Source organism: Harpegnathos saltator, unplaced genomic scaffold (genome assembly GCF_003227715.2).
Source record: "Harpegnathos saltator strain DR-91 unplaced genomic scaffold, Hsal_v8.6 scaffold498, whole genome shotgun sequence".
Classification (NCBI taxonomy): Eukaryota; Metazoa; Arthropoda; class Insecta; order Hymenoptera; family Formicidae; genus Harpegnathos; species Harpegnathos saltator.
Genome location: NW_020230313.1, coordinates 1,460,628 through 1,485,898, shown reverse-complemented (window position 1 = coordinate 1,485,898; position 25,271 = coordinate 1,460,628). Strand labels below are relative to the sequence as shown.

Sequence of the window (25,271 nt, the reverse complement as noted above, 5' to 3'; positions counted from 1 at the left end):
ATGACCACGACTCTATTCTGATTTCCCCCACCACGCACGTACGCATAGCCAGCTCAGTCTATCCATGTGGACCACGCCGTATATGCGCATATACTATTGCTTTTAACCATCGGTTTGGCTTTAAGGCTCGTCTACAATAGCTGTAAGAGTAAGGCTGTAAGGCTGTAACGTAAGCTGTCAGCGAATGAAAATATTTCATTTCGTGTCTTGCAACCTTACAGACTTACTCTTACAGCTAATGTAGACGAGCCTTAAAACTCCGTTTAAAGCAAGTTGTGGAACTGGGCCTAAAAGCGGCTCGTGACCTCTCTCCTTCTTCTCTTTGATGGCATCAACAAGCTGTGAGATGCCATCTACAATAAGTCCTAATTTATACTCAACTGCTTACCAATGCTTTTGTATAACATTGTCAACATTTGTTCGTCTGCAGGTCTTGTGATCTATGACTTAACGCCGACGGTTCTTTTGTTTACACCAATATTTAAACTATTCAATTATGTTGAGATGACAGAGAGTAAGTTTTTTTGAAAATTCCTATATTAATATTGTTCTCTAACGTACTTATCACGACTTATTTCATCTCTGTAATAATGTGTACATATATCTATATGTAAAATAAATTAATATCGTGTAGTTGATTACACTTTTTAATATTTCAGAAATATGATGATTGAATTTTTGTTTAGATGACTAATTAGAAATAAAAAATTGTTTTCAAGGTTTTCAGTGTATACATGTAAAATTAAATATAATGTTTTCTCTATTCATTTAATATTAACATAAAATTAACATAAAAAACATTAATTTAACATAAAAGTAAATTTTTAATAAATATCTAATATTTATTATTAGTAAAATTAATAATATTGTTTTATATAATACTGTATAGATCTTACAAGCAGTTGGACACAAAGAAAAATATACAGAAATATGCCGCTTTGCAAAAAGTATTTCAAATTTATTATTTGTCTATTTAAATTGTATAATTAAAAATAAATAATAATTATTATATAAATATAATAAACTAAGTATAAATTAAACTCAATACAAATTTGAGTTCTTATATTTAAAAAATAATTTACAGGCAAGAATCTAATGATTCAAACTATCAGCATTCAACCATGGAGGATATCTTACGGTCTATGCAAGAATGCAATGCTATTCGTTATACATCTTATAGGACTGCTGCAAAAATGCAAATATTATACAAAGAACTGAATAGTAAGTTTTCTTTTATCCAATTTTTTACCAAATGAGGGGTTTATTGTCTTCAACTTTTATTTTATTTAGTGCAACATGTACAACTGGGATTAATAGCAGGAGTTTTTGAACGTCATAGACTATCCATCACTGAAAACTGTGTTAATCTAGATCCAAGTGAAATTGAGGATGTTCTCTCTGATATCTATTTTGCAGCACAAAAAGAAAGTAATTTCAATTTTGATGTTGATCTTGTAACAAAGCTTGCTACAAGTTATATCTTACATACTTTTGATAAGTAAGTACATATATCTCTTTTTATATTACATGAATATTTCCAATCCAGCTGTATTTTAAAATATCTTTCTTTTTATAATACTAGATTATTTTAAGTAAAACATGTCACAAAAGAGCATTCTTTAACAACCATAATCTTAATAATATAAATTTAATATTGCAGACAAAATACTAGAAATATTTTGGTGTTCTCAGTCAAAGTTGCATTAGTATTATTGAGTAATGGTAGGTTGCAAGACAAATATGGATATCTGTATCAACAGCTAGCTGACCATAATGCATGTTTGTCCCGAGCCAGTTTGCATACATTATTAACAAACATCTGCAAAATAACAGAAATGCTTGGAGAAAGTATAGCATATGGGTATGAACAGATTCAGCTGCATATAGATGCCTGTTTTGTAAAGGTATAATAGAATTGCTTTTCTTATATATATATATATATATAAGAAGCAGCTTGTTAAATCATCTTATTAATTTCTATATTTTAGTCTCAAGGCTGTCTTGGAGTCACTGAAGCAGAATTCGCCACATGGATCATGCAGGAACCTCCTCTGTTGGTCTGGATAACAACATTTAATCGAATCAAATCTGCAGAACACAGTAAGTTGCAATATTAAATTATTATATACCTAAACATGACAATAAACAATTCTTCCAGTTATCCACAACGTCAGATGTTCCTCATGTAAAGTGACACCAGTGCAGGGGCCGAGATACACGTGCTTGAAGTGCACAGGATACCACCAGTGCCAGGATTGTTTCCTCTTGGGCAAAACATCAAATAAACACAAGCTGAAACATCCGATTCGCGAATATTGCGTGAAGGTTCGATATTTTGGCTTTTACGTTTCTATATGCGAATTAAGTCACATTCATGTTATATATTTTTTTTTCAGACTTCACATCGCGAAGTTACAAAACTGATCATTGAGCTAATTAGGAATAAGCTAAGACTGTGTCCTACTAGAACAGTAGCGATAAATGCAGAGGATTCGATCGCGGATGCTGTCAGGTTGCCAGCTGCACTTTTGTATAATATTTTTACACGTATTCATACAATATACTATAACTGTGATATTCTTTTATACAGTAACGATACAAGACGTGCAGATTGTGGTTCACTAAGGAGCACAATCAGGCGAAAGATTCTCAGTGATCCGCAAAAAGAATTACAAAGTATTATAACGCACTTGGAGGAAGAAAACCGGCAACTGCAGATCGAGCTGTTAGATATACGAGGCACCAAAGCGGAGAGGCTGCAACGTCATAGAGCGACCATCGAATCTCAATTGCAGCGACTAAAAACACTCAAGGTATATTGATCAATCGACGACTGTTTAAAGACTTATTTATTAAGTTCATTTGATTTTCTTGCAGAAATATTTATTTACCGACATGGGTCAAGCGCCGCAGATTATCACTCGTATGCAGAGCACTCCGATGTTGCCGACCTTATCGTCCAGAGTGGCAGCCTTGCCGTTAGAATTTGAATTAAGTCCGATTATCAGGCAAGATAATGTTCAACAAGGGATCAAGTTGCATCATAGAAAAGACAAAGTAACACCGAGTAGTTTCGATACGTTACCTATGGAACACACGGCGGAAGAGGACAACGCTAATGCTCTTTCCTGTACCGAAGAAGCTTCCACGAGTTCTGGATTTAATATACCGGAAAACAGTCGTATAGAATTAAGCACGTGGATCGGAGGCAAGTGTAGAACGCAATTGGAAGTGATCATTAATAGCAGCATGTTTATGAACGTACGTATTTCATTATCAGGAACAAGAAGGGGAGAATTAAACCCCACCGATAGTGGCTTCTCTCAGTGGTTGGCTGCCGGCAACTCGAATTGCAAAGAAGACAACTATACGGCTAATGCAGTTAGTAGTACAGATAACGACTTGTCAGCTTCGCAATCTCCCACCGGCATCCACAGGGACAATACTCCGTCTTCTTTGCAGCGTCCTGATAAGCATTCGCAGCACAGTAGCTTGCAAAATATCCAAGGAGATCTTAATGATATATTAGATAGATTGCAGAATATGGTTGCTAATGATTGCTTACTTGATGGTAAGTTTATATAATCAAAATAAAATGTAGAAAAGATACACTACAAAAGGATATTCACAAACGATCGTCCCACGCTGGAAAATTATCTTTTAATAATTTTTTATTCTGATTATCTTTTGATGTTGTGCATTTTCTCATTGATATATTATTAATTGCAGAGACATACGATGGCAACGACAATTGTAAATTGAAACGTGCTACCACAGAAATGGAAGATTTATTAACTGGCCTCATTGAAGGTATGGAATCTCGTAAAAGTAAACTTACTACGATTGTTTGAAGACTGCCTTAAGTATACAAATTTAGATGTCGTAACGTTTAGAAATCTTTAGATCACATTCAATCTTTTCTCTTACTTTCACCGCAATCGTAAACACTTATTTCTTGATCCTTTTTTGATAGACTTATTCTTCCGAAAGCGATATGTAAATATGCCACTTTACGACATTATATCCGAATGTGATCTAATTATGATAAACGATAACGGTTGATAGGAAGATCGTGCGGTATCATGCACATCAATAATCAAAATGCCATACTCGGCATTATATGTGAGAAATGGCCATTTCGAAAGATTAAGTGTTTTTTATATGTTTCGTACGTGTATTTGTATAATATCTGTGCAATCATCGGAAGAATAATCTATATTGAACATTTTTATTAATAATGAGAAACTATATAATATAGCATTTATAAAAGGATTATTTTACGATAGAAAAAATATAGATAAATTTTATATATGCAAATTATTCTCAGTCATAATTCATTTAGGATAATTATAGGATAATTGTAATATTCATTTAATTGCACTGCAAAGCAAAGTCATTTAATCCGTCCATTTGTCTTTTTTTTATTTTTATACGGTGCCTGAGACTTCGCCGTGACTCTTTGCACATACATTAATATTTTTATAAGACATCAATATTTTTCAAAGTACAGTATATTTTATCTTCAGTAACATAAAAGTTTGACGTACGTACATACACTCGATCTCCTTGTATATTCTTTCAATAGCTTTAAAAAAATGGATTCTTTTACCTTTGATCATATATAAAAACGGGTATTCTACGTCCTACATTAAAGAATAACATGCGTCATTAATCGAATTTACGGAACCGACTAGATAATTGATCGTGACGTAATCTACATACAAAAGAGTAAAATATGTATGTGTAATGTCAAGTATACAATATGAAAGTCTTTGAAGTTTAATACTGAACGAAAATGTCGGATGTGTCACTACATATCCTTCTCTAGATGTAACGTGTCAGTTAAATAAGTAATTCTAAGAAGCTTCGAAAAGTGCGTTTTTTCCGATGGCCGATTCACCGTCCATGCCATCACGCGGACATTGCGTTCGAACCATCGCTCTATTACGCGTCTAAAATGAAATTATATTATAGTTGTGTATTGTCCACTAAAGTGCATTTATAATTCTTATAAATATAGAAGAAATTGCAAAATAATGAGTAACTTAATGCGACCGACTTACGGATTTACTATGTCCTTGTGCAACAATACGACAGAGACACCCACGATATAGTAGATGAAGCGTGGTAGCAGCCACTCGTACAAGGTCTCCAAAATACAAGCTGCCAAATGCTTAAGTGGATTGTGAAATCGTACCGGGCCAAGCGCTTCCAGACCAGCATATGATGTTCTGGAAAAATAATGCGGTCTCCACCCGAGACTCGCCATGATGCGTGGCTCTTTCTTTCTGATCTACATACATTCGCGCATAATATATTTTTATATTAACTTTAAAAATATAAAATAATAGTTTTAATTATCATATATTATATACCATATACAAAATGATTGGATTAAAAGATGTGATGAATCCTTTCTTAAACAATTTCGGATATTTTTTGTACGCATCCAGAACAATTTGCACAACATCTATTCGCGTCTCCTTTATATCTATAATTACTCTTAGCTCATTGTCTAGACATTGCTGCAATGCATCGTACAACAGTGGGATCCTCTCTCCATTAGAAACTTTGTTCCTTTGATAAAGCAGTTATTTTTCTTTACATAAGACTACTTCTCTCTCAATAATGTTTAGTATAATAAGGTGCATTTTGTATGCAAACTATGAAATTAAGTCAAAATATAATGTTACCTAAGTGGATGATTATGACTTATGTCTAAATCTCGCAGTTCCTCCCATGTCATTTCGCTAATTGTTCCCATTTTGCCTGTAAGTCTCTCTGTCGTTGAGTCATGGAATATTATTGGAATGTTATCTTTTGTTAGTCTTAAATCAAGTTCTACTGTAGTACAACCTTTCTCTTTGCACTGTAAAAAATATAAGTAACATAGAAAGTTGGAGTAATGTGTATTTAAAATAGACATACATCATAAAAACTATATGGACGGATGATAGAAATATTCAATAATTAAACATAAACATAAATAAATATATATTAACATATACTTTTCATGTTATACCATCAAGCAATAGCAATGTTAAACAAGGCAATAACAAAACACAAACTTACAAAATACTGTAAATGTACTCTTTAAGCAATTTCTATTATAAAATGTCAATCATAATCTCTATAGCAAGATGCAACAAGTATCAACGTATCTCAGGAACTTTGAACATGTTTTAGGAAAACCAAAGGTCAGAGCTAATGTCGATAAAAATTTAATTAGAGGAATGAGAGTGACTGGTAAGGTCATATAAAACAGCACTAAAATATATAATTTTACATTTCTGAAAGCCGACAAACTGTTTTCAGGATAATCGTATCCTCCACCACGGTGGGCCACCACTCGCATGCAATATCGCTCTTCGTTACCATGATTCTCAGACATGGAGTTATCTTTTTCCAGGTGGAGTGGATTCACACCCAATATTTCCTGCACAACACTGGCAGCTGGAGGTGATATTCGCAACAGCTTGAGCGTGATCAGGATAATCAATGAATCCCAAACAATCCAAGGAATACTAAATTCATATAGGACAGTAACCAACACACTCAGCGTCGTTTGCAGGAACATCCAGAGCAAAGCGCTGTTTACGATTAACTCGATGATCTCGTGCATTTCGATGTTAATTCTCTACTCTGTTTAATTACACGTACAAGTTATAGGCTTGAAGGCTCGCATTTGCCGTTTTATCAGCGTCTTATCATAAAAATGGGGAGCGGATGGGTTATGGGTCGCGAGAGTTTAATTTTTAGTTTTACCCAGATAAGATTATTACTTTGTAAATTACGATCGCAGCGGATCGTTATGAAATATGTGAATACGTGAAAGATTAATTCGTGATGTAGATATTTTGTTGACTTTTCGTATCGTACACATCATTCTTCTCTTTTCGCTTTTGAGCCGTATCAATTTGTCACGCCGTATGTATTAATTTATGCAGATTTTTATGTCGTTGAACGACAGAATCATGTGGCACCACGAAATTCTGGGTCAATCAATAGTAAAATGTCACAAATCCGTATCACACACTCATAATGACAAGTATGAAATACAGCATAGTGGATTCTGTACTGTCACCGCCAAAATTGAAATCGTAGTATGATTCAACGACAGGAGAGACAAATCTTTTTTTTCACGTGATATAGCCAGAATAATTTCTAAACTCTCTCTCTCTCTCTCTCTGGCTGCATCCAGGACCATGAATACTCAGTCAGCTCTCCGTGAGAAAAAATTACATGTTAATTAAATGATTTCGATTACATTTTGTAACAAATTAAAAAATTGACAGCGTCCCAAAACGCAGACAAAAGACGCCTCGTCACGCGAGTGGCAGAGGGCGCCTCGAGATGCAAGTGTCAGAAAGCGCGGCCCTTTTGCTATTATGAAAATGTATCCAGAATTTGCAGTCTTTAATCTTTAGTGTTACTTCGTCTAGATTTTGCCAGATTTTATGCTGGTCCATGAATTTGTCGAAAACAAGGCTGATATACACCTTTAATCATATATTTGGTAGAGTAAATTAAAAATATTTGTATATTTGGAAATATTTATAAATTAATAAGCACTTCTATATCAGAAAGCATAGAGATGTATATATATATTCTTTCAACAATCCGCTAAGTAAAATACGCGTAAGACAATAAATTCAAGTATTTATTATTCATTACAAATATTTGCAGTTTCCTTAGACTATAATATTCAGAAACAATGTCGAGATCGATAAACAGTAACAAAGATCTTTTCTCGCTAAGCGCACTCTCATGCGTTTTGCTTGTATTGATACATTTGACTTATCATTAAATCATAAACATTCACGAGACAGGATTTATCGTGAATCGAATGACGCAAATACATAATTTCGCGTACAATTCAGAGATCAAATAGTTTTGAAGTATGCAAATCTTTCGAGTGCGACAAATATTCGCTGGCCGCGAATTGACTGAACATTAACGAGACTGATAATTTCCTGTTAAAGATTTAATATTATTCTTTCCCCTCTGATTGACGAATTCTGCTGGACAATAGTATGTTAGTATATTAAAATATGTATTACGTGAACAAGTGGCGCGTCCTAATTTCTCGCGCGTACTTTGCACGCAGGCGTTTCTGAAGTCGCCGCGTTATTGATTCGAATGCGCAACGTCCGTGATTGCCGACGGTATTCTCAGAAATGCGGACGTCGCTCGTCGGGTGAAGGAAGGACGCTCGTCGACAGGTGCACAGACAGTAGAATCTAGCGTCTTCGGGACTTTTAGGTCTGGAGGGAAAGCTGCGTCGCCACCAAGTGAGGCTCGGAAGATATGGTTGGGCCCAACGTTTCCTTGTGACTAACCGTCCCGGAGGGTGGAACGGTCGCCACGCAGGGTGTATCCTTCAGAACGCCTTCCGAACACGAGCGTGTAAACACAGAACTCGCGACGCTGTGCAAGGTAAAAGAAAATTTAAACATTCTCGGAAACAGAAAAGGGAGTTACCATTGGCAATTCCTTTCTATTCCGATTATTTGATTGAAAAGCCGCGAGCAGAGACTTTGAAGAACTTGTTGAACTTCTTTGAACTTGTTACATTTTTCTAAACTTTTAATAATCAAAATTTTATAGTTACTAAAGTTTCTCTTAGCTAAGAATACAGCCTTGCTTTGACGATCTTGCTTGGTCGACTATTTATTTTTCTCTTGTGAAACTTATTCATCTCCTTGCAGGTATATCCTGTGAGCCCTGCGGCAGGGCCTGGCGCAGCAAGATCCGTATGGGAGCTAAGTCCCGATCCCGACATGGTCGGGCATCTACCGAACAATCCGATATCCGCTACGAGCCATCAGAATCATCACAACTCGGGCAAAGATACGCGACAGACAAGTCGTCCTGATGACAACATCTACACCGACGAGGCCACCACCGGTCAAAATCCCACGGACGAGACCAAAGAGATCTTCGAGTTGCTCAGAGCTGGGTTAGATAACGCTTCATCCTGAACAGAATCTAAAAAAATTTCGTTCAGTAAAGCTAGTGATTTCGCCTTACATTGTTATTAACAAGTACTGTGGCAGAAGAAATAATAATTTATTTAAAAGCTCGAAGAACGAATACCAGGGATGGAAAAGTAAAAAGAGATCGTTTGTACCGCAGTGAGATCGAAGCGGTTGAGGAACTGGTGGAGAAGAACGGATTGAGCGTGCTCAGCGCGAGGGATGAATGGGGATACACACCTGCCCATTGGGCTGCTCTAGATGGCAATATTGAAGTTAGTTTCGAACACCATGATCATTAATTTAAATATCTCTTAAAATTATCAAGGCACACTTAATCATGCTTAATATCTAAAGAGACGTAAAACTGCTTTCTCTTCGACAGGTCATGAGATATTTAATAGAGCGCAACGGACCCGTTGACCAACCGTGTCTTGGCACGCAAGGACCCAGACCAATACATTGGGCCTGCCGGAAGGGCCACAGCGCGATAGTACAATTACTACTGAAGGTACACAAAATTCCAAAATCGAGAATGTAAGAGAATCTCTCTCTCTCTCTCTTCTTTGCATCCATCTCGTAGGGTTGCGTTCATTTCAGGCGGGAGTCGCCGTCAATGCAGCCGACTTCAAAGGTCTGACACCTCTGATGACCGCTTGCATGTTCGGCAAGTTCGCTACCGCCGCTTTCCTGTTGGGCTCCGGCGCGCTAGGGCACCTGACTGACATAAACGGTGACACCGCGTTGCACTGGGCTGCGTACAAAGGCCACGCCGAGCTGATCAAATTGCTGATGTATAGCGGAGTGGATCTGCAGAAGCCCGATTATTTCGGTTCCACGCCACTCCACTTGGCCTGCCTGTCTGGCAACATCAGCTGCGTCTGGATCCTCTGCGAGAAGACCAAGATCGAGCTGGAGCCACGCGACAAGAACGGCAAGACGCCGCTGCAGCTGGCCAAAAGTCACCGTCACTCAGATATCGTAGGTATCCTACAAGCGGAACATAAGCGCAGATCTAGATGGTTACCGCCCATCAACGAGTTATGGTACGTTCAGCTCGTACACGGTTACTCATCCTCTTGGAAACACTCAAGCGCACTTGAGTCTTGATGAGAAATAATATTGCATTTTCGGATTTCAAGGACGCTGCTCTTCGGCGGAGCAGGCAACAGCAAAGGGCCATTGCTGCTGTTCATGATATCCGTGCTGGTGTGGGGATATCCGATGTACATGTTGAAGTGTATTCCACTAACGTGGAATCTGCTACGCGGCAGTCACTATTGTTTCATTTACTGGAACACCCTCATGTGGATCTCGTGGATCGTTGCCAACAGGAGAGATCCCGGCTACGTGCCACAGAACAGTGATACCTACTATAGAGTGATAAAACAGGTAGTACATATGCAAAACGCAATACGATTGACATTATAATATCGTTGCGATACTTCATGTCTCTCTCTTTCTCTCTCTCTCTCTCTCTCACATACACGTTGTGTCTCAGATTCCCTATTTCGACAAGTGGAAGAAACGAAACATCTTGCTGTCGCATCTGTGTCACAGCTGCAGATGTTTGAAGCCGCTCCGGGCTAAACACTGCAGGATCTGCAACAGATGTGTCACGTATTTCGACCACCATTGTCCTTTCATATACAATTGCGTCGGTCTGAAGAACAGGTACATAGTAAAGTCAAGTTATACGATATTGTTTCTCTGTTCAATTCTTCAATGCCGCCGCTTGTTCCTCTTTACAGAATGTGGTTCTTCCTGTTCGTGATGTGCGTAGCGATAAATTGCTCGTTCACCTTATACTTCGCGTGCTACTGCATAGTGATCGAGGGAATCCAGCTGCTGTACGTCCTTGGCGTTTTAGAAGCTCTCGTTTTCTGCGGACTCGGCTGGATTCTAACGTGCACTTCGGTAAATACGGCATGACGGGACATTGACACCGCACTTCTGACGCGTGGATGTTCACCATTAGCAATTTCTTTTTCATACAGATCCTACACGCCTGCATGAATTTGACAACCAACGAAATGTTCAATTATAAGAGGTATCCGTACCTAAGGGACAAAAGGGGCAAATATATGAATCCCTTCAGTCGCGGGCCCGTGCTTAATCTCATCGAGTTTTTCCTCTGTCCTCCGGATCATCAAACGAACGATCCTCAGCATTACCACATCCTCTCGGAAGACGTCATATAATTCGAGCGACATACGAGCCTCCGAGTGATTTATTTTTCACGCACTCTCGCACGGAGAAGCGTCAAGCGTAACCACTAAATATACATGACAACGATATGAATAATTATTTTTCCAAGTTATATGCATATTTGCACATAAGATATATATATATATATATATATATATTATATTATTATTATCACTTAAGAAAGATTCTCGTCTTTCGTAACTTACATTAAGTACGCGACATTCCGCTGCCTGGGCACAAACTCACAGGAACATAGTAAAGAGTTTTATATGAGTTAAAGTTTCACAATAAATACTCCGTGAAGCTGAGTTACATGATTTATTAATTGCATCATGCCGGTCGCACAGATTAGTATAAAATACTGACAAAGTATAGCTAAGTGGATGAAAGATAATACTATATAAAATATCAATATGTCTCGCAATAGGCCGACGGTGTGCTGTCAGGCCCAATTGAAGTCGATGGAAATATAGTAAAAATATTATCAATGTGATTACAATAGTACTTTTATACACAGTATTCCATTTGGAATGCATAAATATCTTCTAAAAAAGCTTCTAAATAAATGTATAATTCGAGTATATATATATATATAAAGAGTTTAAAAGAAGTTTCTTTGGTACGACGTACTGTGCTGTTTCTCGTACGATTAAAATATGCGATGGAAAAAGTTACGGCCTAAAAAAATCTAGACTCGTATTACAGTTGTAATACGGATACATGAGATGAGATGAGATCGAAAATAGAATATAAAAAATATACGCACACGTACAAAGTTCGTGACTAACAAGCCTATTATAAAATCAATCAGTGTACAGTAACACGATTCGCAAAGGGACAAATGAACACGATATACAACCTTTACTTCAATTCGTAACAAAAGTCGTAGTTCGGCGGTGGCTCGGGTATAGCGGGTGGATCTTGCGGAATATCAATTCCTTCGGCGTCTAGAAGTCTTAGCTTAATATCCATCGATAAAAGAGTCTCCAAGTCGTTTTGTGCCTCCTTGCTTATCATTGCAGTTCCTGCAGGAAGGTGAAACACGCCATGTAAAACCTCATTTCTGCATATTGCTCACTATTAAAAATAAATATTGAACATATCGAATTAGTAGCATACCAAGTAAAGCATTGATGCCATCCGTCCAATAATCGAAAACCTGCTCGTCGGGGGCGACGAAATCAAGACTGGACATTTCGACGGAATCCAAGGCCAAGGAGAAAGCCAATTGGTGAGTAGTTTTCCGTCTTTGCAAATCTTTCATGTGCGGACAATCCCTGCCGGTTATCAGATGTCGAATTTCGACTACCGCCAATTTCGTTGGAAGATCGTCGATAGTTGGCACAGACTTCTCATCACAGTCTCCGTAATGGAACACTTTGTGATTTGGCGATAAGCGGACGTACCAGAACTTATCTTTGATTCTCTAAATGTGTCAAACAAGAGGCGTTCGTTAAGGGACAACCCACGCATTTAACACATGTAACATCGAGCGTATTTGATACATCACATACTTGTCCTCTGGCACTGTACTTCATGAATCTGGTGCCCTGAACTAGAAAGCCTAATCGCTGTTGCTGAATTAACTCTAAGATTTCCGGAGTGATCTGCTCTCTGAGTTCAACGATTGGCCTCGCGTGGCTCTCCCATTCCTCCCTACTTGTCCTCTCCTGCTGCCAAAGATTAGTTATCGTCGAGTAAGTCAGTTGCTGTAACTTACTCTTGAACTTATCTAAGCCTGTGGGCTTGCACTGCAGTGCCCTAGTGATTTGTTCGCGTACAACGGAAAAGACTTTAACAAAATCCTCCGTGGTGGCTCGCATTTCTTTCCATGTCTTGTTCAGTAGAACTATACAGACGCAGTAGAACTCCTCGAAAGGGTGGTCGTGCGTAAAGAACATCGGATGATACGATTGGCCTTGTTCGCTGGGTGCTTCACCAATACGCAATACCTAGTCGAAAAAATATCATTCGTTAGTCTTGTACTTCATGTTGCACTAACGAGTATACAGTCTTGCAAACAGCGTTTGCAATCTCACCTCGCAAAGTAGCTTAACGAGTTCTACGCTCGTTCTACCGAAGGGACATTCGTGCTCGTCCGCGCGGCAAGAATTCTCAAGAACGACTTTCGTATAACCCTCCGTGTGATTACGCGCGAAATATACCATACAGTCGAGCGCGAGCATACCCGGTGGTGTCTCGGTAAAGTCAAGAGCAGGATTAATATCGAACTTGAAGCCTAGCTTTTTGTAATCTTTAGCAAACAGTCCTTGTTTACGAGCGGTAATGTCTCCACCAGTTGCACCTTCCGTGTCGAAGGCGATCCTGCGAAGTTCCTTGATCTTGTCGTGCGCGTCCTGATCTTGCGGGTCCATCTTCGTCATCATTCGTTGTTCCAATAAACTCAACATCAACGTTTGCAGTACGTACAGCTGATGCGCCATTTCCGCACCGACCTATGAAGATTTTGACATAAGAATACGACGACGAAAAACGACTATAATTAACTACTACTGCTGATAATTATAAATAATTATACCTGTCCAGTAGATTGTATGATGTTTGTCAGAAACACATTTCTGACTTGTTTGGATTGTAATGTGGCGGCAACAGCACGCCTCTTATACAGATCAGCTTTCAAAAATAATGCATTTATAAGTGCTACAGTGTTCTGTTGAATTTGAGCGTTCATGCATTGCAGATACATTACAAGATTGGGAAAAGTCACTTCCTTTTCCACTTGTCCATATTTTCCCGTTGAGTTCAGGACTATGTTTTCTAAAATACTTAGAGAAGCTTCTATTATGTTAGTATCCTGAGTTATCGACTGATTGTTCACATAACTTGCTACTTTGTTGATAAAGGGTGTTTCCAATATATCCCATGACACAATTCCATGATCCATCAACTCTACAAATGACTGAAGGGAATATGCAAGTGCATTTCCTTTGTACTTTCCACCTTCTATCTGAAAATGAATACTTGCTGTATAATATAAAAAATATAAATTATCATCGATAATGATATATTGTTAAGCTAGTGTGTGTGTGTGTGTGTGTAAAAATTCTCTTACTTGTGAAATGATTAATGCCAATCCTTTTTTGTTTATAAATTCTAATGCAAATGTCATGTCTATACTAAGTTTACTCAGTTTCTGCAGAGCTCCTACTTTCTCCTCCATTGCCCCGTTGTTAAGTTTAGCCAAGATATCATTTGCTGTTTTTGATGGTGAAAATTCCAATCTGAGAATGCTGCCATTCTTTACTTCATTTCTGTTTTTTTCCGTGATATAATTCTGATTATTACTGTCAGAAAACTGCAAGGAGTAGGATTCTGCATCGGACAAACCCCATCCATTACATAACTCCTGAAATTACAAAAATATTTAGTTGATTATTATAGCATGTTAAGTAACTCCTTATTACTCCTTTATTACCGACAAAACTCCTATTAATACTAATTGTCAGATTGTATGTACTAGTTTTTTGTGCGTCAATTTTGTTGCATCAATCTGTATGAAGCAACACGAAATTTGGTATTGATTTTTCTTTAAACCCAATTAGACCAGAAATATCTTTATTCACACGAGTCAACCTTTCGTACCTGAATAATTCCAGTCAGCGGTTGCTTCTGATTAAACTCAATAAGTTGCGGCACTTGTTCTGTCATTTGAACGGCAATCTTTACGATATTCGAATCCTTTTGGACCGGCATTTTGATTGTCTGCGTGTACATCAAGAGCGCAAGACAATTCTCGTACGACGAGACTTACAGCAACGATGTCCGGTGCTTACCGGTCCAGTTTATTCGCTAAACTGACAAGACAGGGAATTTTGACGTCTCTGTCATAATAATCTTGACGGCTATACAGCTACAATGGTCACGTGACACTGCAGGTTGGACTAGGCGAGTTCGTTTCCGTCCGCTGGCGGAAATGCACACACGATAAATTTACGACACAATGAAATAAAAATTCAATATTGTATCCATGAATTGTTATAAAATTATTGTAGGATAATTTTCAGAGGAAAGCAACGATCAATATCATATATCTTGGGAACGTTATGGCTTTATTTTCATGTGGATTAAATATGATCATAAATGATAATTTACAAATTGATTTGTATGATCAAGTATTACAAAAATATACGCATACAATGATCTTCTATATAAAGCATCAAGTATCATGAGTTGTATGTACTGCGAACTAAAACTTACGAAAGTCGCATTGAGACTAGTAACTTTGTTGTTTTTCATATATTATCACACAGCCGTAGTTTATATTTCAATTCTTGTATGTTTTTCTTCATTAACACATAAAAACTGTCCTTGTAGAAACATTCCTGACTGCTTTCGGATTGAATATATCAGTAATAATAATGCGAGATTGAAAATATTGATAATAATTGATTACAACTGCAATGATAACCGCATAATAAATTCAACGAATTAACAAAAGTTGATGTGTGATAAATCTGTAACTAGTGTTGCAGCATATGATACATATTCAGATAACGCTCTTAATCGGTAATGTTTAAATCATATCTCAGTTCTCACGTTTCAGTATTTGCGCATAGAATGCACTATATCTATTAATTACATTGCTGTAATATCATAACTTTATCCATAACTTGAGAATGAAAACTTATAAAATATTTGCATTGTACCAATTAATGGCGATGAGCTTACATTCTAATTGTCTAACCATGATCATTAATGCACAATTTTCTTTCTTCAGAAATTAAAATTTCCAGTCCCATGGCACACAGAGAACACCGTCGCTCATAACTGAATAATAATGGGTCACCCAAAGCATAATGCCCTCCAGAGATGGTGCCAGGTATCTTTTGTGTAAAAGCAATCGCTCGCAACATTGTATCATTAGGTCCGGCGTAATACTATCGTCTTTATTGAGAGCAGCTAAACCTAGTTCTTTGATAGTTTTGCGATGAAGTTCTCGTTCCACATGCTTTATACTGAAACAATTACACAATAATCACAACATGCTTGCGCTAATCTATGTCAAAAAATAATCATAAATGTATACTTATGTTTTGTTTTTCATAGAAAATGTCGTACTTATTATAATGTTGTAATCTTTTCGTGGCTTCTTCTAAATTCTCAGTAATAAAGTTCACTAAGAGAAAACTCGGACATGACGATGGCACAATGAATTGTCCAGTAGGTGACAGCATCAGAGGACCCGCTTCACTATAAGTGAATTATCAGATATTTAGAAACATTATATACGCAATGTTTAAAAGTTGTACAATGATACTAACGCTTCTATGACAATTTCGTAGGTTGATAAACTTGCTGGCCAAGAACTCGGGTACTTTCTCTTGCCACGGTAATCTGAGAGTGTTGTTGTGAGCTGTCGGAGTTGTTGTTCATACTGGCCGACCATTACTTTAGGCATGAATTTCCTGCACATATAGAGTACCCTGAGCCTTACCATAACTCAAAAAATATGATGTGTTACGCACCGTCGACCAACTTTAATGTCAAGGAGCACTTGGGACACTGCCTTCTCAAATGCTGGCAATTTCAACAACACAACGTCGTGCTTCCTTACGTTCTTTATGAGCTGTAAAAAGAAACGAACGAAAGAGTTCAATATATGAAAGCAGAGTTTGCACTGTTAAAAAGTGAGTAATTTACAACTTACATCAAGCCAATTATGTCTAACCTCACCGGAATTTAGCATAACGTTGCCTTCCAGACTGATACCGGTGTCATTTGCAAATACAAGAGTCCGATCCTTCAGTACTTCCATTGGTTCCGGATGATGTTTGGCCAGAGCTTGGAAAGCCAGCAAACAACCACGATAGTGAGCTATATTCCAACCACAGTCCCATATAATATTCTTTAGTCCCAAATCATTGCATAGTATTTTTTGCAGTTTTTCCACCTCTTCTCTTATTGGTTTACATTTTTCTAGTTTAACATGCGCCTCGTTGATGTGTTTGTCCAAATACGCTCTGATCACGATTAAAGACACATAATAGTGATATCTGATATCAAATAAACTTCAATGACATTGTACTCACTTTAACGTGTCTGGTTCTATATTAATTTTTTGTTTCATAATAATTGAAGCATAAATAGGGTCATCTTCCAACTCTGAAAAGTCCAATCTTTCTCCAAAACGTGTACGTTGCCAGAATCTGGATTTGTACTTTGTAACAGGAGGCTTTTGCTCCTCGATTTTATCGATAAATGTGGTAGGTAGATCGCATGCTTTCAAGATGGAAAGTATAGCTTGCCTCAAATCTCTTTCCTGCAGTTGTATATTTACAAGTGTAAATTTACCAGCTTTCACTTCTTTCTCATTTTTCGATCGCAGATAAAAAGGTAAAGTGGTCGGCCGTATGGGTTGTTTTTGTTGAAGTGTTTCCAAGATTGAACTCAATTGTTTCAGAGAGTTCTCATTCACTGTCTGCATAAAGAGATTATAGATTAATAATATGTACATAAATCAAATAATAGTTACATCATTTGCATTAATTTATAATTACAAGTAGTAAAAAGAAAAATTATAAACATATATGAAAGCAACAGAAGGCATATATATTTATCGTTTCAAGAATATTTGCAAGAAAATAATAGTTTGTTGATCTTTGCTATGAATAATTCGTCTCTTACGCGTCTGACGCAGAGTGTCAAATTTCAAACGTGAAACATAAGTGACACAGAGTGTGCACGTGACTTTTAAACTGATCCACGTGTTAATCACGTTCGCGCAGGGCCGTATTTCTTTATGCATTCGTTTCCACTTTAGTGAATTTCTATACGCAATTATGTTTTCCACGGCACCGTAGTGTACTGCTGCGGCCCTGTACGCGCGCAAACAACCATCTTATCACAAACAACGTGAACGAACGATCTGACGCCAAGTGGTCGCGATGAAAATTTATTCCGATCCGACCAGCCACACGCATGTACATAAGTACGCCGTTCGTGCGAAGATCGCACGATTTCATCGTATGCAATCGGTTTTTTCGCATCTACAAATAATTCCGCATTACGTATTACGTTGATCGCGACAATTGCTGATCGTTTTATTCAGCTCAATGATTTCGCGCGTACACTTCACACCATTGAAACAAAAAAAGCAAAGTGATTTTTAAGCGAGACAAAGAAAACAGCAACGTACAAGGGCAAAGTCATTTTTTTTTCCTCAGTTTTCAGTTTCACATGTTCGAATCTTACTGAGATAAGATGAAAAGGATTTTTTAGCTCAAGCAAAACGATCTATAAAGTGCACCTAAGCGGACAGATTTTGTATTTTGAGTGCAGAACGAAGCAATCGACGTCATATCGATGCGATATATTTCTCGAACGTTAACAACATAATATGTAATTTAAAATAGCGACGCAACCGTCGCAATTGAATGTATGCTTACTCTCTGCGTGGGATATTGGCCGAACAGATCGGGATGAACAGTGAAATAAAACGGCCTCAGTGCGGTAGCGATCTCGCCGGTACTTAGCGCTCTTATCGCGTCCCTCCTGCAAAAACTGTCAGAGAGTCGTTAAGGAAAGATCGCACTCATCTCGCGAGAGCAAAGAGAATTGAGAGAGCACCGGGAGATCATGAGAAAAACAAGGATGTGTGTTACCATCTCCTCAGTGTGCAGTACATCCTCACAGCTGTGTCACTGCCGTAGTCACAGTTCCTATGTTACAGGATGGGCAGGTCAATAGGATGGACGACGCGCCATATAACCTCACGTCACGTATCATTCGACTGCGGGATACACCGTGACGTTCCGCCAATTATATATAACGTGAAAATAACATGCACTCTCGGTGTCATGAACTCCGGGTGTACCGGTATTACGCGCATACACACGTACTTCGTGCGAAGACAGCGCATTTGTCGGTGATCCAAAGAAACTGCTCCGCGCAAACTAATGTGCAACTGTGCAGGATTGATAAGGTAGATTGATAGGACGATGGAGAGTACGATGTCGCTGCTTTTGTTACGAAACACCGTCGGCATTATCAGATAGACAGTGTTAATTGGTTGTCGAAAATGTGTCGGAAATTCGGATCCTTTCAGCTACATTGCGTTATATTTTTGCGTAAATTGGGGCGACATCTTACAGGCCTACAATAAGTTTCAGCCAAGCAAATTGACCAATCATAATCGAATATTCCAAAAAATAGTCGATCGTGATTGGTTATTTTGCTTGCAACCGTGAAGCTCTTAATTAATATAGAATGGGCTTTTATATGTTCGCTCATGATCACTGTTGATCACTGTTGATCGTGTTCTTTCGTCAGCTTTCGAGATTTTGTTGAGCCACGAGTAAATCCAAGTAAATCATGGGATCGATCGTTGTACCGTCAGTATTACGATTTAGTCGTATGACGGTTGATGGTTTATATCAAATAAATAAATGTGGCCTAAGCAAGTAAGTAAGCTTTTATTTTTCATTGATAGTAGCAGCGTAATTAAACGCGCGTTTCGGAATTATATACCGCAAATCGGCATGTTGAGGTTAATCGTTAGATAAGGATAATTTTTTTCATAATAAAAACATAATTTATGAATCAACATTAAAGGATAGTTTGATGATTCTCTTAGAATGTCAAAGTTTTAGCTGAATTTTGAGTAATCGTATAATTAGTTACAGTGAAAACTGAATTCAAAAAGTTGATAATTAGATGTTGTAACTATTCATAACAATTCAATAAAAAAATTAAAATGCATTAAGAGTTTTCTATATATTGTTTCTAGTAGTATCTACATAGAGAATTTCAGTAGATATTTAAATTTTAATATTTATTCCAACATTTAAATAGATCAAGTATAGAGACAGACTGATTCAGTATATAATTTATATATATATAAATGTATTAATATATATTTTATCTTATTTTATTTTATTTGTTAAGTTACTTAATCTTCACTTAATTATGTATGTTTTATTGTAGATTGCCACAAGTATCTTCTGTTTTTCCTTGGAAAAAAAAATATTTTAGTACAATAAAGGAAGAACAAAAAGCTGATGCTGGAGAACCTCCAGTCCAACAATCTACAGAAAGTGAAACAAAACTGAAAACAGAACTGGAGCTCATCAACAAAGAATTTATTGAGCTTAAAGAATCTAAAGATATACTTCAAGATAAGTACAAGAGAGCATTGGCTGAAGGAGAAAATATTAGAGTTAGACTTACCAAGCAAATCGATGATGCTAAACTTTTTGGCATCCAAGGTTTCTGTAAAGATCTTTTAGATGTAGCTGATGTACTAGGGAAAGCTACAGAAAGTGTACCAAAGGATGAAATAACAGAAAAGAATCCACATTTGAAAAGTTTATACGAAGGTTTAATAATGACAGAAGCACAATTGCATAAAGTAAGATATGTGCTTATTTTTTCTTCATAATATAGACAACTTGCAATCACTGCTGGTATCTTATAATATTAAATTTTCTTTGTAATATTTTAGGTCTTCAAGAAGCATGGCTTAATTTCATTAAATCCTATTAATGAAAAATTTGATCCTAATCAACATGAGGCACTATTTCAACAAGTAAGTTTTATATCTTAGACAGAATATCTTCATGATATTTACATAATAATCATTACTATTAATGTAAATAAAAATTTTAGGAGGTTGAAGGTAAAGAGCCCGGAACAATTGTAGTTGTGTCAAAAATAGGATATAAATTGCATGAAAGGATAGTAAGACCAGCATTGGTAGGTGTTGCTAAAGGATAATTACCTGATATAATAAAAGTAGATAAATATATCTATCTGATGTAAAAATTGATAAATAATATAATATCTAATATAGAACACTTGTGTATAAAATATGATTTTCCTTGAAATTCATTAAAATATTAAATGGCATTTTCATTTTATGGAAGTGTAAGGTACATATGGATTAACAGATGATATATACATGTACTTTTATACAAAGTTCTTGTATTAGTAGATTTTTTCATACAGAATTAATTTTTAAAATACTTAGATGCGAATTTGATGGAAGTTAATAAAAATGTCAAATTGTATGACTGTATAATTTATGTAATGTTAAATATACATTTGGTATTATGCTATAGTATATACAATAGTAAATTTCAAGTGGTTTAATTCATAGTACATAGTACACGTTAAATTATCAGATTTTTATCAGAATATTTTAACACCTTTCAAACACTTTGTACAGATCAGGTAAAGCAGCTATTTGTAATATTGTTGAATCATGAGCAAAGTGTTTAGGGGGAAGTAGACTCTCTTTAATTGCAGGGTACAAGACGTGTTCAGTTATATACTTCCAATCGTACGTCTCGTGCTTCGGATTGATGTAACTGTAAAATTTTGCTGTTTCTCTACAAATATTCTGGAAACATGATTGTTCTTTTTTCCAATTAACTTCCGTTGCCAATCGCATCATATACAATGGAATTTCTGCTTCATATGGAAAATATTTGTCTAAAATGTTTCAATAACATCGTTAATGTTAATTTTCTCAAAAATTAAAATGTAAAACGTTAAATTCTATTTATACCTAATAATACAGGCAACGATCTTAAGTTTCCAACTTTATCGATAACAATCGAAAAGTATTCATTCATCATATCTGCTTTTTCTAAAAGTAATTCTTTTACTCTCGCTGCTAATTCTTCTTTCGGCCCATCTTCCTCTGTCCATCCAGTGTCTCCCGAATCTAAAGCAATCATTGCTAAATCAAACAATGATATCCGTTCCTAAAGAAAAAAAAAAAATATATATATATATATATATATATTTCGGTATCAGTTAACTTTAGAAGTGAGATCTTGTTTTCTGAGATACATACTGAAAATTTCAAGATGCCAAAATTCGCAAAGTCATAAAGCATAATTTCGTAGAACAGTTCTTCCCTGATCAAAAAAATATTACATTTAAAAAAATTAGTTACATATAAGGAAATTTGTACATATATATAATTTCATAAATTGAAATGCGAAATAGTGTGATCTTACGCTAATTTTCTGGTATTGCAAATATACAAATTTACTCCACTCTGTATTAAGGCTGAAGTTTGATCGATACATCCAACAAAAGTTAAATTAGACAAGATTTCTTTCAGTCCTTCGTGACATTCATCTTCAATTTCTTTTCTTAATTGTAAGATGCTAGTTAATTTTACTTCGTGTCTAAAACTATTTACAGAATATGACTTAAATAATTTTTCAGATTCATCAGAGCAAGTATTTCTCTCAGTTAGAGATGCATTTTGGTTTATGATAAATTCTGAACTTTCACCTTCTTTCTTAATATTATCTGTATCTTTTATAACTTTTTGTTGTTGTTCTTCTGAGTTTTTATTTTTATTATTGATATCTATATTTCCAAAATATTGATATACTTGTTTACGAGCCTTATCAGCTACAGTGTCTATAGATCTATCTTCTGCAGAATTATTCATTGTTTCATCTAAATCAGATAGAATGTCCGAAATATCCATAACATTTTCCGGACAATTATTCTTCGACTTATCATTTTGTACAATGGTAGACGAGTTGCAGGTATTTTCCGTTTCTGATTGAGTTATATTATTTATTATGTCACACCAATTTGTTGCAACATGATCAATTGGAATCTCTTCATTATCTGATGTAAAATTCTGTTCTGTAATAGCTAAATTTGGATTTGTCTCATTTTTTTTTTCTTGACGTTTATCATCGGCAATTGAATCTTCCGTGATAACAACACATGTATCAATTTCCGGTAGAACTTCAGAATTAAGAGGTGGAGGTTCTAAATTATCTGTAGATTTTTCCACAGGAAAATTATGATTGCTTTTACCATGTTTGAAGGCAGAATGTATAGTGAAATTAAATTTGTCTAGCTTCTGATCCGATGAATCTGTTCTAATCATTTCTCTGGCGTGAATCTTTTTCGATTTGTCTGGATTCCCTTTTTTATGTTCCGGCAATACCTCTTCTAGAATGTCTTTAGTGATATCTGCTTTTGGTAATCTAGCTTGCAAATAAAATGTTCTGGATGCACTGCTACCAGTTAGTCTTTCATCTAAAGCAAATTTGATTTTTTCGATTATTGCATCTTCATGAAGAAATCGAACTTCGTGTTTCGTTGGATGTACATTGACATCAATGTTTTGTGGATTGATGTCTAGTGATATATAGCACCAGGGATGAGCTTTCTTTGGCAGGTAGACGGTATATAAATCCTCTAACATTTTACGAATAGCTGAAGGAAACGAACATTTTTTATATATATAAAAACTTTACAAAAAGCGATTAGCAAAATTGCTTATACACATAGTAAGAGACTTACAAGAGGAATCGACCAGACGATTGTTAATAAATAAAAGCATCAACATCCGTTTGTTTGTATAGTTTGGATTTGTTACTAAAGCGTGCATTTGAAATTTATAACTCTTATCGTTGAGCTCAACTTCTAACAATTCACGAGCAACTGGATTTCCATACAATATTCTTATGTTATTCTGTTTTGTTGAATTATGTGGTGTTCGAACCTGGACAAACATAACAATTACATGTTATTCTAAGATATTCCATATACATGTTACATAATATATTTATTATTATGCATATAATTCATTTTACCTGTGGACTTGGTTCACCATGTTTTTTTAATGTAAACCCTACTGCTTGATTATGTACAGCGTATCTCATAACTACTTCTGTAATTTTAGTGAATTCTTCTGACGAACTTGACAAAGCTTTCCTTCGAGTTGGTACATTATAAAATAAATTTTCTATTGTTATTATAGTGCCTTGATTTCCAGCACATGGTACTGGAGGTGCTTTTAGTTTGCTGTTAAGATATGATGCTCTACAATGTTGTGTAGCAAAAAAGAAAGTTTATGTTAGTAGAAAATCTATATAATCTACAAAATTATGAAATTAACAAATTTATTGTTGTTTTACTCATTGCATATTATTTGCCAATTAAATTTATATACTTGTAAGCACACTTTTCATCTGCTGTCTTTGTAGTAATACTAAGAAGAGCTACATGACTGATACTAGCCAGAGCTTCTCCTCGGAATCCAAATGTTGTCAATGCATTAAGATCTTCAAATTTTTGCAGTTTGCTAGTTGTAAATCTTTCACACACAATCTCCATGTCCTCTTTTCGGATACCAGTGCCATTGTCTTGTATCTGAGAAATTTACTTACAGTTGTTACAGATGATTATTTTTACTAACTAAAAATATATCAGGGTAAGTATACCTGTAATAATTTTAAACCTCCTTCTTTTACAGTAATTTGTATATTCGTGGCTTTGGCATCCAGACTGGGGAACAAAAGTAAATTAATTATTTTTGAAGTAGACAGTGGTGTGTTAAGTACTAACCTGTTTTCTATTAGTTCTTTCAACGCATTTGCTGGCCTTTGGATCACTTCTCCAGCTGCGATTCTATTCACCACAACCTCATCTAATTTTTTTATTTTTGCTGGTGTAGACATTGTCTGAAAATGACTTATATAAATAATTAATCGTTTCTATGAAACTGAAAAAGTAGATACTTCTTGCCACCTGTCATTAGATTTTCACAACACGTGGATTCATACAATTTAATTTCGTGCGATTCAACAAAGTTATTTGATTTTACACATAAATTATAAACGTAATCAACAAAATTAAGATATAATAGACCTTATATTTAATAAATTTTTCGAAATAGTATTTTTCAAGTTTATTATATTATCCGTTGGCGCCAATATCTAACTATCCGTATTACATGCAGTGTCGCCAATATCTAAAAATAAAATTGTTCTCTTTACCGGTGTTCACACTGTTTTATCTTCATCCATTATACATCTTATAAATATTTTCTTTAGATGGCGTTAAATTAGAAGTTAGATGTGTTACGTTCGCAATAGCCATTTTTGTCGTGCATTGAGTAACGTTGTTACTTAAATTAGACTATCTCAGAATATCTTACAACGATCTGGAAATAGATTATATAGTTTCACAAGCCGTGACGAACATTTTATCTATTAGTGTTTCGAAATTTGGCACACTTTGTAAAATTTGTAAATGTTATCCTTTGATACAAAGATTTCATACATATTATATTGCGCACTATACAGT

At 36.0% G+C, this 25,271-nt stretch overlaps 7 protein-coding genes across 16 annotated transcripts; 3 read left to right on the top strand and 4 right to left on the bottom strand.

Moving 5' to 3' along the window:
- Positions 1–370: 370 nt before the first annotated feature.
- Positions 371–4,350, top strand: LOC105191664 (dystrotelin). Of its 3 annotated transcripts, XM_011155211.3 has the most exons (12): positions 376–514; positions 890–947; positions 1,085–1,221; positions 1,291–1,498; positions 1,661–1,904; positions 1,989–2,100; positions 2,159–2,325; positions 2,397–2,512; positions 2,591–2,813; positions 2,878–3,208; positions 3,281–3,571; positions 3,730–4,350. In XM_011155211.3, the coding sequence occupies exons 1-12, from the start codon at positions 391–393 to the stop codon at positions 3,849–3,851; spliced, it is 2,133 nt and encodes a 710-aa protein (XP_011153513.2). In that variant the 5' UTR covers positions 376–390; the 3' UTR covers positions 3,852–4,350. The 3 variants fall into 3 exon arrangements, with proteins under 3 accessions (XP_025158302.1, XP_025158303.1, XP_011153513.2); XM_025302517.1 differs by having other exon boundaries at positions 371–514; positions 2,878–3,571; XM_025302518.1 differs by lacking the exon at positions 890–947 and having other exon boundaries at positions 372–514; positions 2,878–3,571.
- A 149-nt stretch (positions 4,351–4,499) lies between these two features.
- LOC105191665 (glycerophosphodiester phosphodiesterase 1) lies at positions 4,500–7,251 on the bottom strand. Its single transcript, XM_011155212.3, has 5 exons — positions 6,287–7,251; positions 5,694–5,869; positions 5,376–5,577; positions 5,064–5,293; positions 4,500–4,952 (listed from the first exon to the last, which is right to left on the bottom strand). Exons 1-5 carry the CDS (start codon positions 6,620–6,622, stop codon positions 4,811–4,813), a joined length of 1,086 nt encoding a protein of 361 aa, XP_011153514.1. The 5' UTR covers positions 6,623–7,251; the 3' UTR covers positions 4,500–4,810.
- An 863-nt stretch (positions 7,252–8,114) lies between these two features.
- On the top strand, positions 8,115–11,491 carry Patsas (palmitoyltransferase Patsas). The gene is made up of 9 exons (XM_011155206.3): positions 8,115–8,436; positions 8,709–8,959; positions 9,136–9,250; positions 9,361–9,486; positions 9,576–10,021; positions 10,118–10,367; positions 10,477–10,649; positions 10,727–10,892; positions 10,973–11,491. The coding sequence occupies exons 2-9, from the start codon at positions 8,781–8,783 to the stop codon at positions 11,174–11,176; spliced, it is 1,659 nt and encodes a 552-aa protein (XP_011153508.1). The 5' UTR covers positions 8,115–8,436; positions 8,709–8,780; the 3' UTR covers positions 11,177–11,491.
- On the bottom strand, positions 11,488–15,141 carry Ced-12 (engulfment and cell motility Ced-12). Of its 2 annotated transcripts, none has more exons than XM_019845307.2 (7): positions 14,787–15,141; positions 14,257–14,550; positions 13,723–14,151; positions 13,223–13,639; positions 12,698–13,135; positions 12,303–12,609; positions 11,488–12,208 (listed from the first exon to the last, which is right to left on the bottom strand). In XM_019845307.2, exons 1-7 carry the CDS (start codon positions 14,916–14,918, stop codon positions 12,045–12,047), a joined length of 2,181 nt encoding a protein of 726 aa, XP_019700866.1. In that variant the 5' UTR covers positions 14,919–15,141; the 3' UTR covers positions 11,488–12,044. The 2 variants fall into 2 exon arrangements, with proteins under 2 accessions (XP_019700866.1, XP_011153511.1); XM_011155209.3 differs by having other exon boundaries at positions 14,353–14,550; positions 14,787–15,140.
- Positions 15,142–15,234: 93 nt separating this feature from the next.
- LOC105191661 (T-cell activation inhibitor, mitochondrial) lies at positions 15,235–18,991 on the bottom strand. Of its 2 annotated transcripts, none has more exons than XM_011155204.3 (8): positions 18,806–18,991; positions 18,590–18,704; positions 17,234–17,622; positions 16,852–17,164; positions 16,670–16,770; positions 16,466–16,627; positions 16,263–16,394; positions 15,235–16,159 (listed from the first exon to the last, which is right to left on the bottom strand). In XM_011155204.3, exons 1-8 carry the CDS (start codon positions 18,826–18,828, stop codon positions 15,925–15,927), a joined length of 1,470 nt encoding a protein of 489 aa, XP_011153506.1. In that variant the 5' UTR covers positions 18,829–18,991; the 3' UTR covers positions 15,235–15,924. The 2 variants fall into 2 exon arrangements, with proteins under 2 accessions (XP_011153506.1, XP_011153507.1); XM_011155205.3 differs by having other exon boundaries at positions 16,466–16,609.
- Positions 18,947–21,013, top strand: Roe1 (grpE protein homolog, mitochondrial Roe1). 2 transcript variants are annotated; one of them, XM_011155202.3, is made up of 5 exons: positions 18,947–19,125; positions 19,473–19,603; positions 20,127–20,550; positions 20,644–20,727; positions 20,808–21,013. In XM_011155202.3, exons 2-5 carry the CDS (start codon positions 19,515–19,517, stop codon positions 20,913–20,915), a joined length of 705 nt encoding a protein of 234 aa, XP_011153504.1. In that variant the 5' UTR covers positions 18,947–19,125; positions 19,473–19,514; the 3' UTR covers positions 20,916–21,013. The 2 variants fall into 2 exon arrangements, with proteins under 2 accessions (XP_011153504.1, XP_019700865.1); XM_019845306.2 differs by lacking the exon at positions 18,947–19,125 and having other exon boundaries at positions 19,169–19,603.
- A 45-nt stretch (positions 21,014–21,058) lies between these two features.
- Positions 21,059–24,914, bottom strand: Mlh1 (DNA mismatch repair ATPase Mlh1). 5 transcript variants are annotated; one of them, XM_025302563.1, is made up of 10 exons: positions 24,714–24,909; positions 24,531–24,646; positions 24,407–24,470; positions 24,148–24,335; positions 23,777–24,005; positions 23,484–23,685; positions 22,166–23,396; positions 22,000–22,063; positions 21,709–21,907; positions 21,059–21,632 (listed from the first exon to the last, which is right to left on the bottom strand). In XM_025302563.1, exons 2-10 carry the CDS (start codon positions 24,641–24,643, stop codon positions 21,340–21,342), a joined length of 2,583 nt encoding a protein of 860 aa, XP_025158348.1. In that variant the 5' UTR covers positions 24,644–24,646; positions 24,714–24,909; the 3' UTR covers positions 21,059–21,339. The 5 variants fall into 5 exon arrangements, 3 of the variants coding, with proteins under 3 accessions (XP_025158348.1, XP_025158346.1, XP_025158347.1); XM_025302561.1 differs by having other exon boundaries at positions 24,136–24,335; positions 24,714–24,908; XR_003113529.1 differs by having other exon boundaries at positions 21,489–21,632; positions 21,709–21,867; positions 24,136–24,335; positions 24,714–24,913.
- Positions 24,915–25,271: the final 357 nt, after the last annotated feature.

Excerpts from the sequence above, each read along its gene's own strand:
- LOC105191664 (XM_025302517.1), top strand. The coding sequence starts at position 391 with ATGCTTTTGTATAACATTGTCAACATTTGTTCGTCTGCAGGTCTTGTG. Across the intron at positions 948-1,084 it reads AATATGCCGCTTTGCAAAAA|GCAAGAATCTAATGATTCAA; the intron begins GTATTTCAAATT and ends AATAATTTACAG. Across the intron at positions 2,326-2,396 it reads TTCGCGAATATTGCGTGAAG|ACTTCACATCGCGAAGTTAC; the intron begins GTTCGATATTTT and ends TTTTTTTTTCAG.
- LOC105191665 (XM_011155212.3), bottom strand. The coding sequence starts at position 6,622 with ATGCACGAGATCATCGAGTTAATCGTAAACAGCGCTTTGCTCTGGATG. Across the intron at positions 5,870-6,286 it reads GTTTGTCGGCTTTCAGAAAT|TGCAAAGAGAAAGGTTGTAC; the intron begins GTAAAATTATAT and ends TATTTTTTACAG. Across the intron at positions 4,953-5,063 it reads CACAAGGACATAGTAAATCC|ACGCGTAATAGAGCGATGGT; the intron begins GTAAGTCGGTCG and ends ATTTCATTTTAG.
- Patsas (XM_011155206.3), top strand. The coding sequence starts at position 8,781 with ATGGTCGGGCATCTACCGAACAATCCGATATCCGCTACGAGCCATCAG. Across the intron at positions 8,960-9,135 it reads TTCGAGTTGCTCAGAGCTGG|TGAGATCGAAGCGGTTGAGG; the intron begins GTTAGATAACGC and ends TTTGTACCGCAG. Across the intron at positions 10,368-10,476 it reads ACTATAGAGTGATAAAACAG|ATTCCCTATTTCGACAAGTG; the intron begins GTAGTACATATG and ends GTTGTGTCTCAG.
- Ced-12 (XM_019845307.2), bottom strand. The coding sequence starts at position 14,918 with ATGTACACGCAGACAATCAAAATGCCGGTCCAAAAGGATTCGAATATC. Across the intron at positions 14,551-14,786 it reads CGCTGACTGGAATTATTCAG|GAGTTATGTAATGGATGGGG; the intron begins GTACGAAAGGTT and ends TTGTAATTTCAG. Across the intron at positions 12,209-12,302 it reads TGGCATCAATGCTTTACTTG|GAACTGCAATGATAAGCAAG; the intron begins GTATGCTACTAA and ends ACCTTCCTGCAG.
- LOC105191661 (XM_011155204.3), bottom strand. The coding sequence starts at position 18,828 with ATGTACTGCACACTGAGGAGATG. Across the intron at positions 17,165-17,233 it reads ATAGAACCAGACACGTTAAA|AGCGTATTTGGACAAACACA; the intron begins GTGAGTACAATG and ends AATCGTGATCAG. Across the intron at positions 16,160-16,262 it reads AGATTACAACATTATAATAA|TATAAAGCATGTGGAACGAG; the intron begins GTACGACATTTT and ends TAATTGTTTCAG.
- Roe1 (XM_011155202.3), top strand. The coding sequence starts at position 19,515 with ATGGGATCGATCGTTGTACCGTCAGTATTACGATTTAGTCGTATGACG. Across the intron at positions 19,604-20,126 it reads AATAAATGTGGCCTAAGCAA|ATTGCCACAAGTATCTTCTG; the intron begins GTAAGTAAGCTT and ends GTTTTATTGTAG. Across the intron at positions 20,728-20,807 it reads ATGAGGCACTATTTCAACAA|GAGGTTGAAGGTAAAGAGCC; the intron begins GTAAGTTTTATA and ends TAAAAATTTTAG.
- Mlh1 (XM_025302561.1), bottom strand. The coding sequence starts at position 24,643 with ATGTCTACACCAGCAAAAATAAAAAAATTAGATGAGGTTGTGGTGAAT. Across the intron at positions 24,006-24,135 it reads GATGAAAAGTGTGCTTACAA|AGCATCATATCTTAACAGCA; the intron begins GTATATAAATTT and ends ACAACATTGTAG. Across the intron at positions 21,908-21,999 it reads TTGGCATCTTGAAATTTTCA|GAACGGATATCATTGTTTGA; the intron begins GTATGTATCTCA and ends TTTTTTCTTTAG.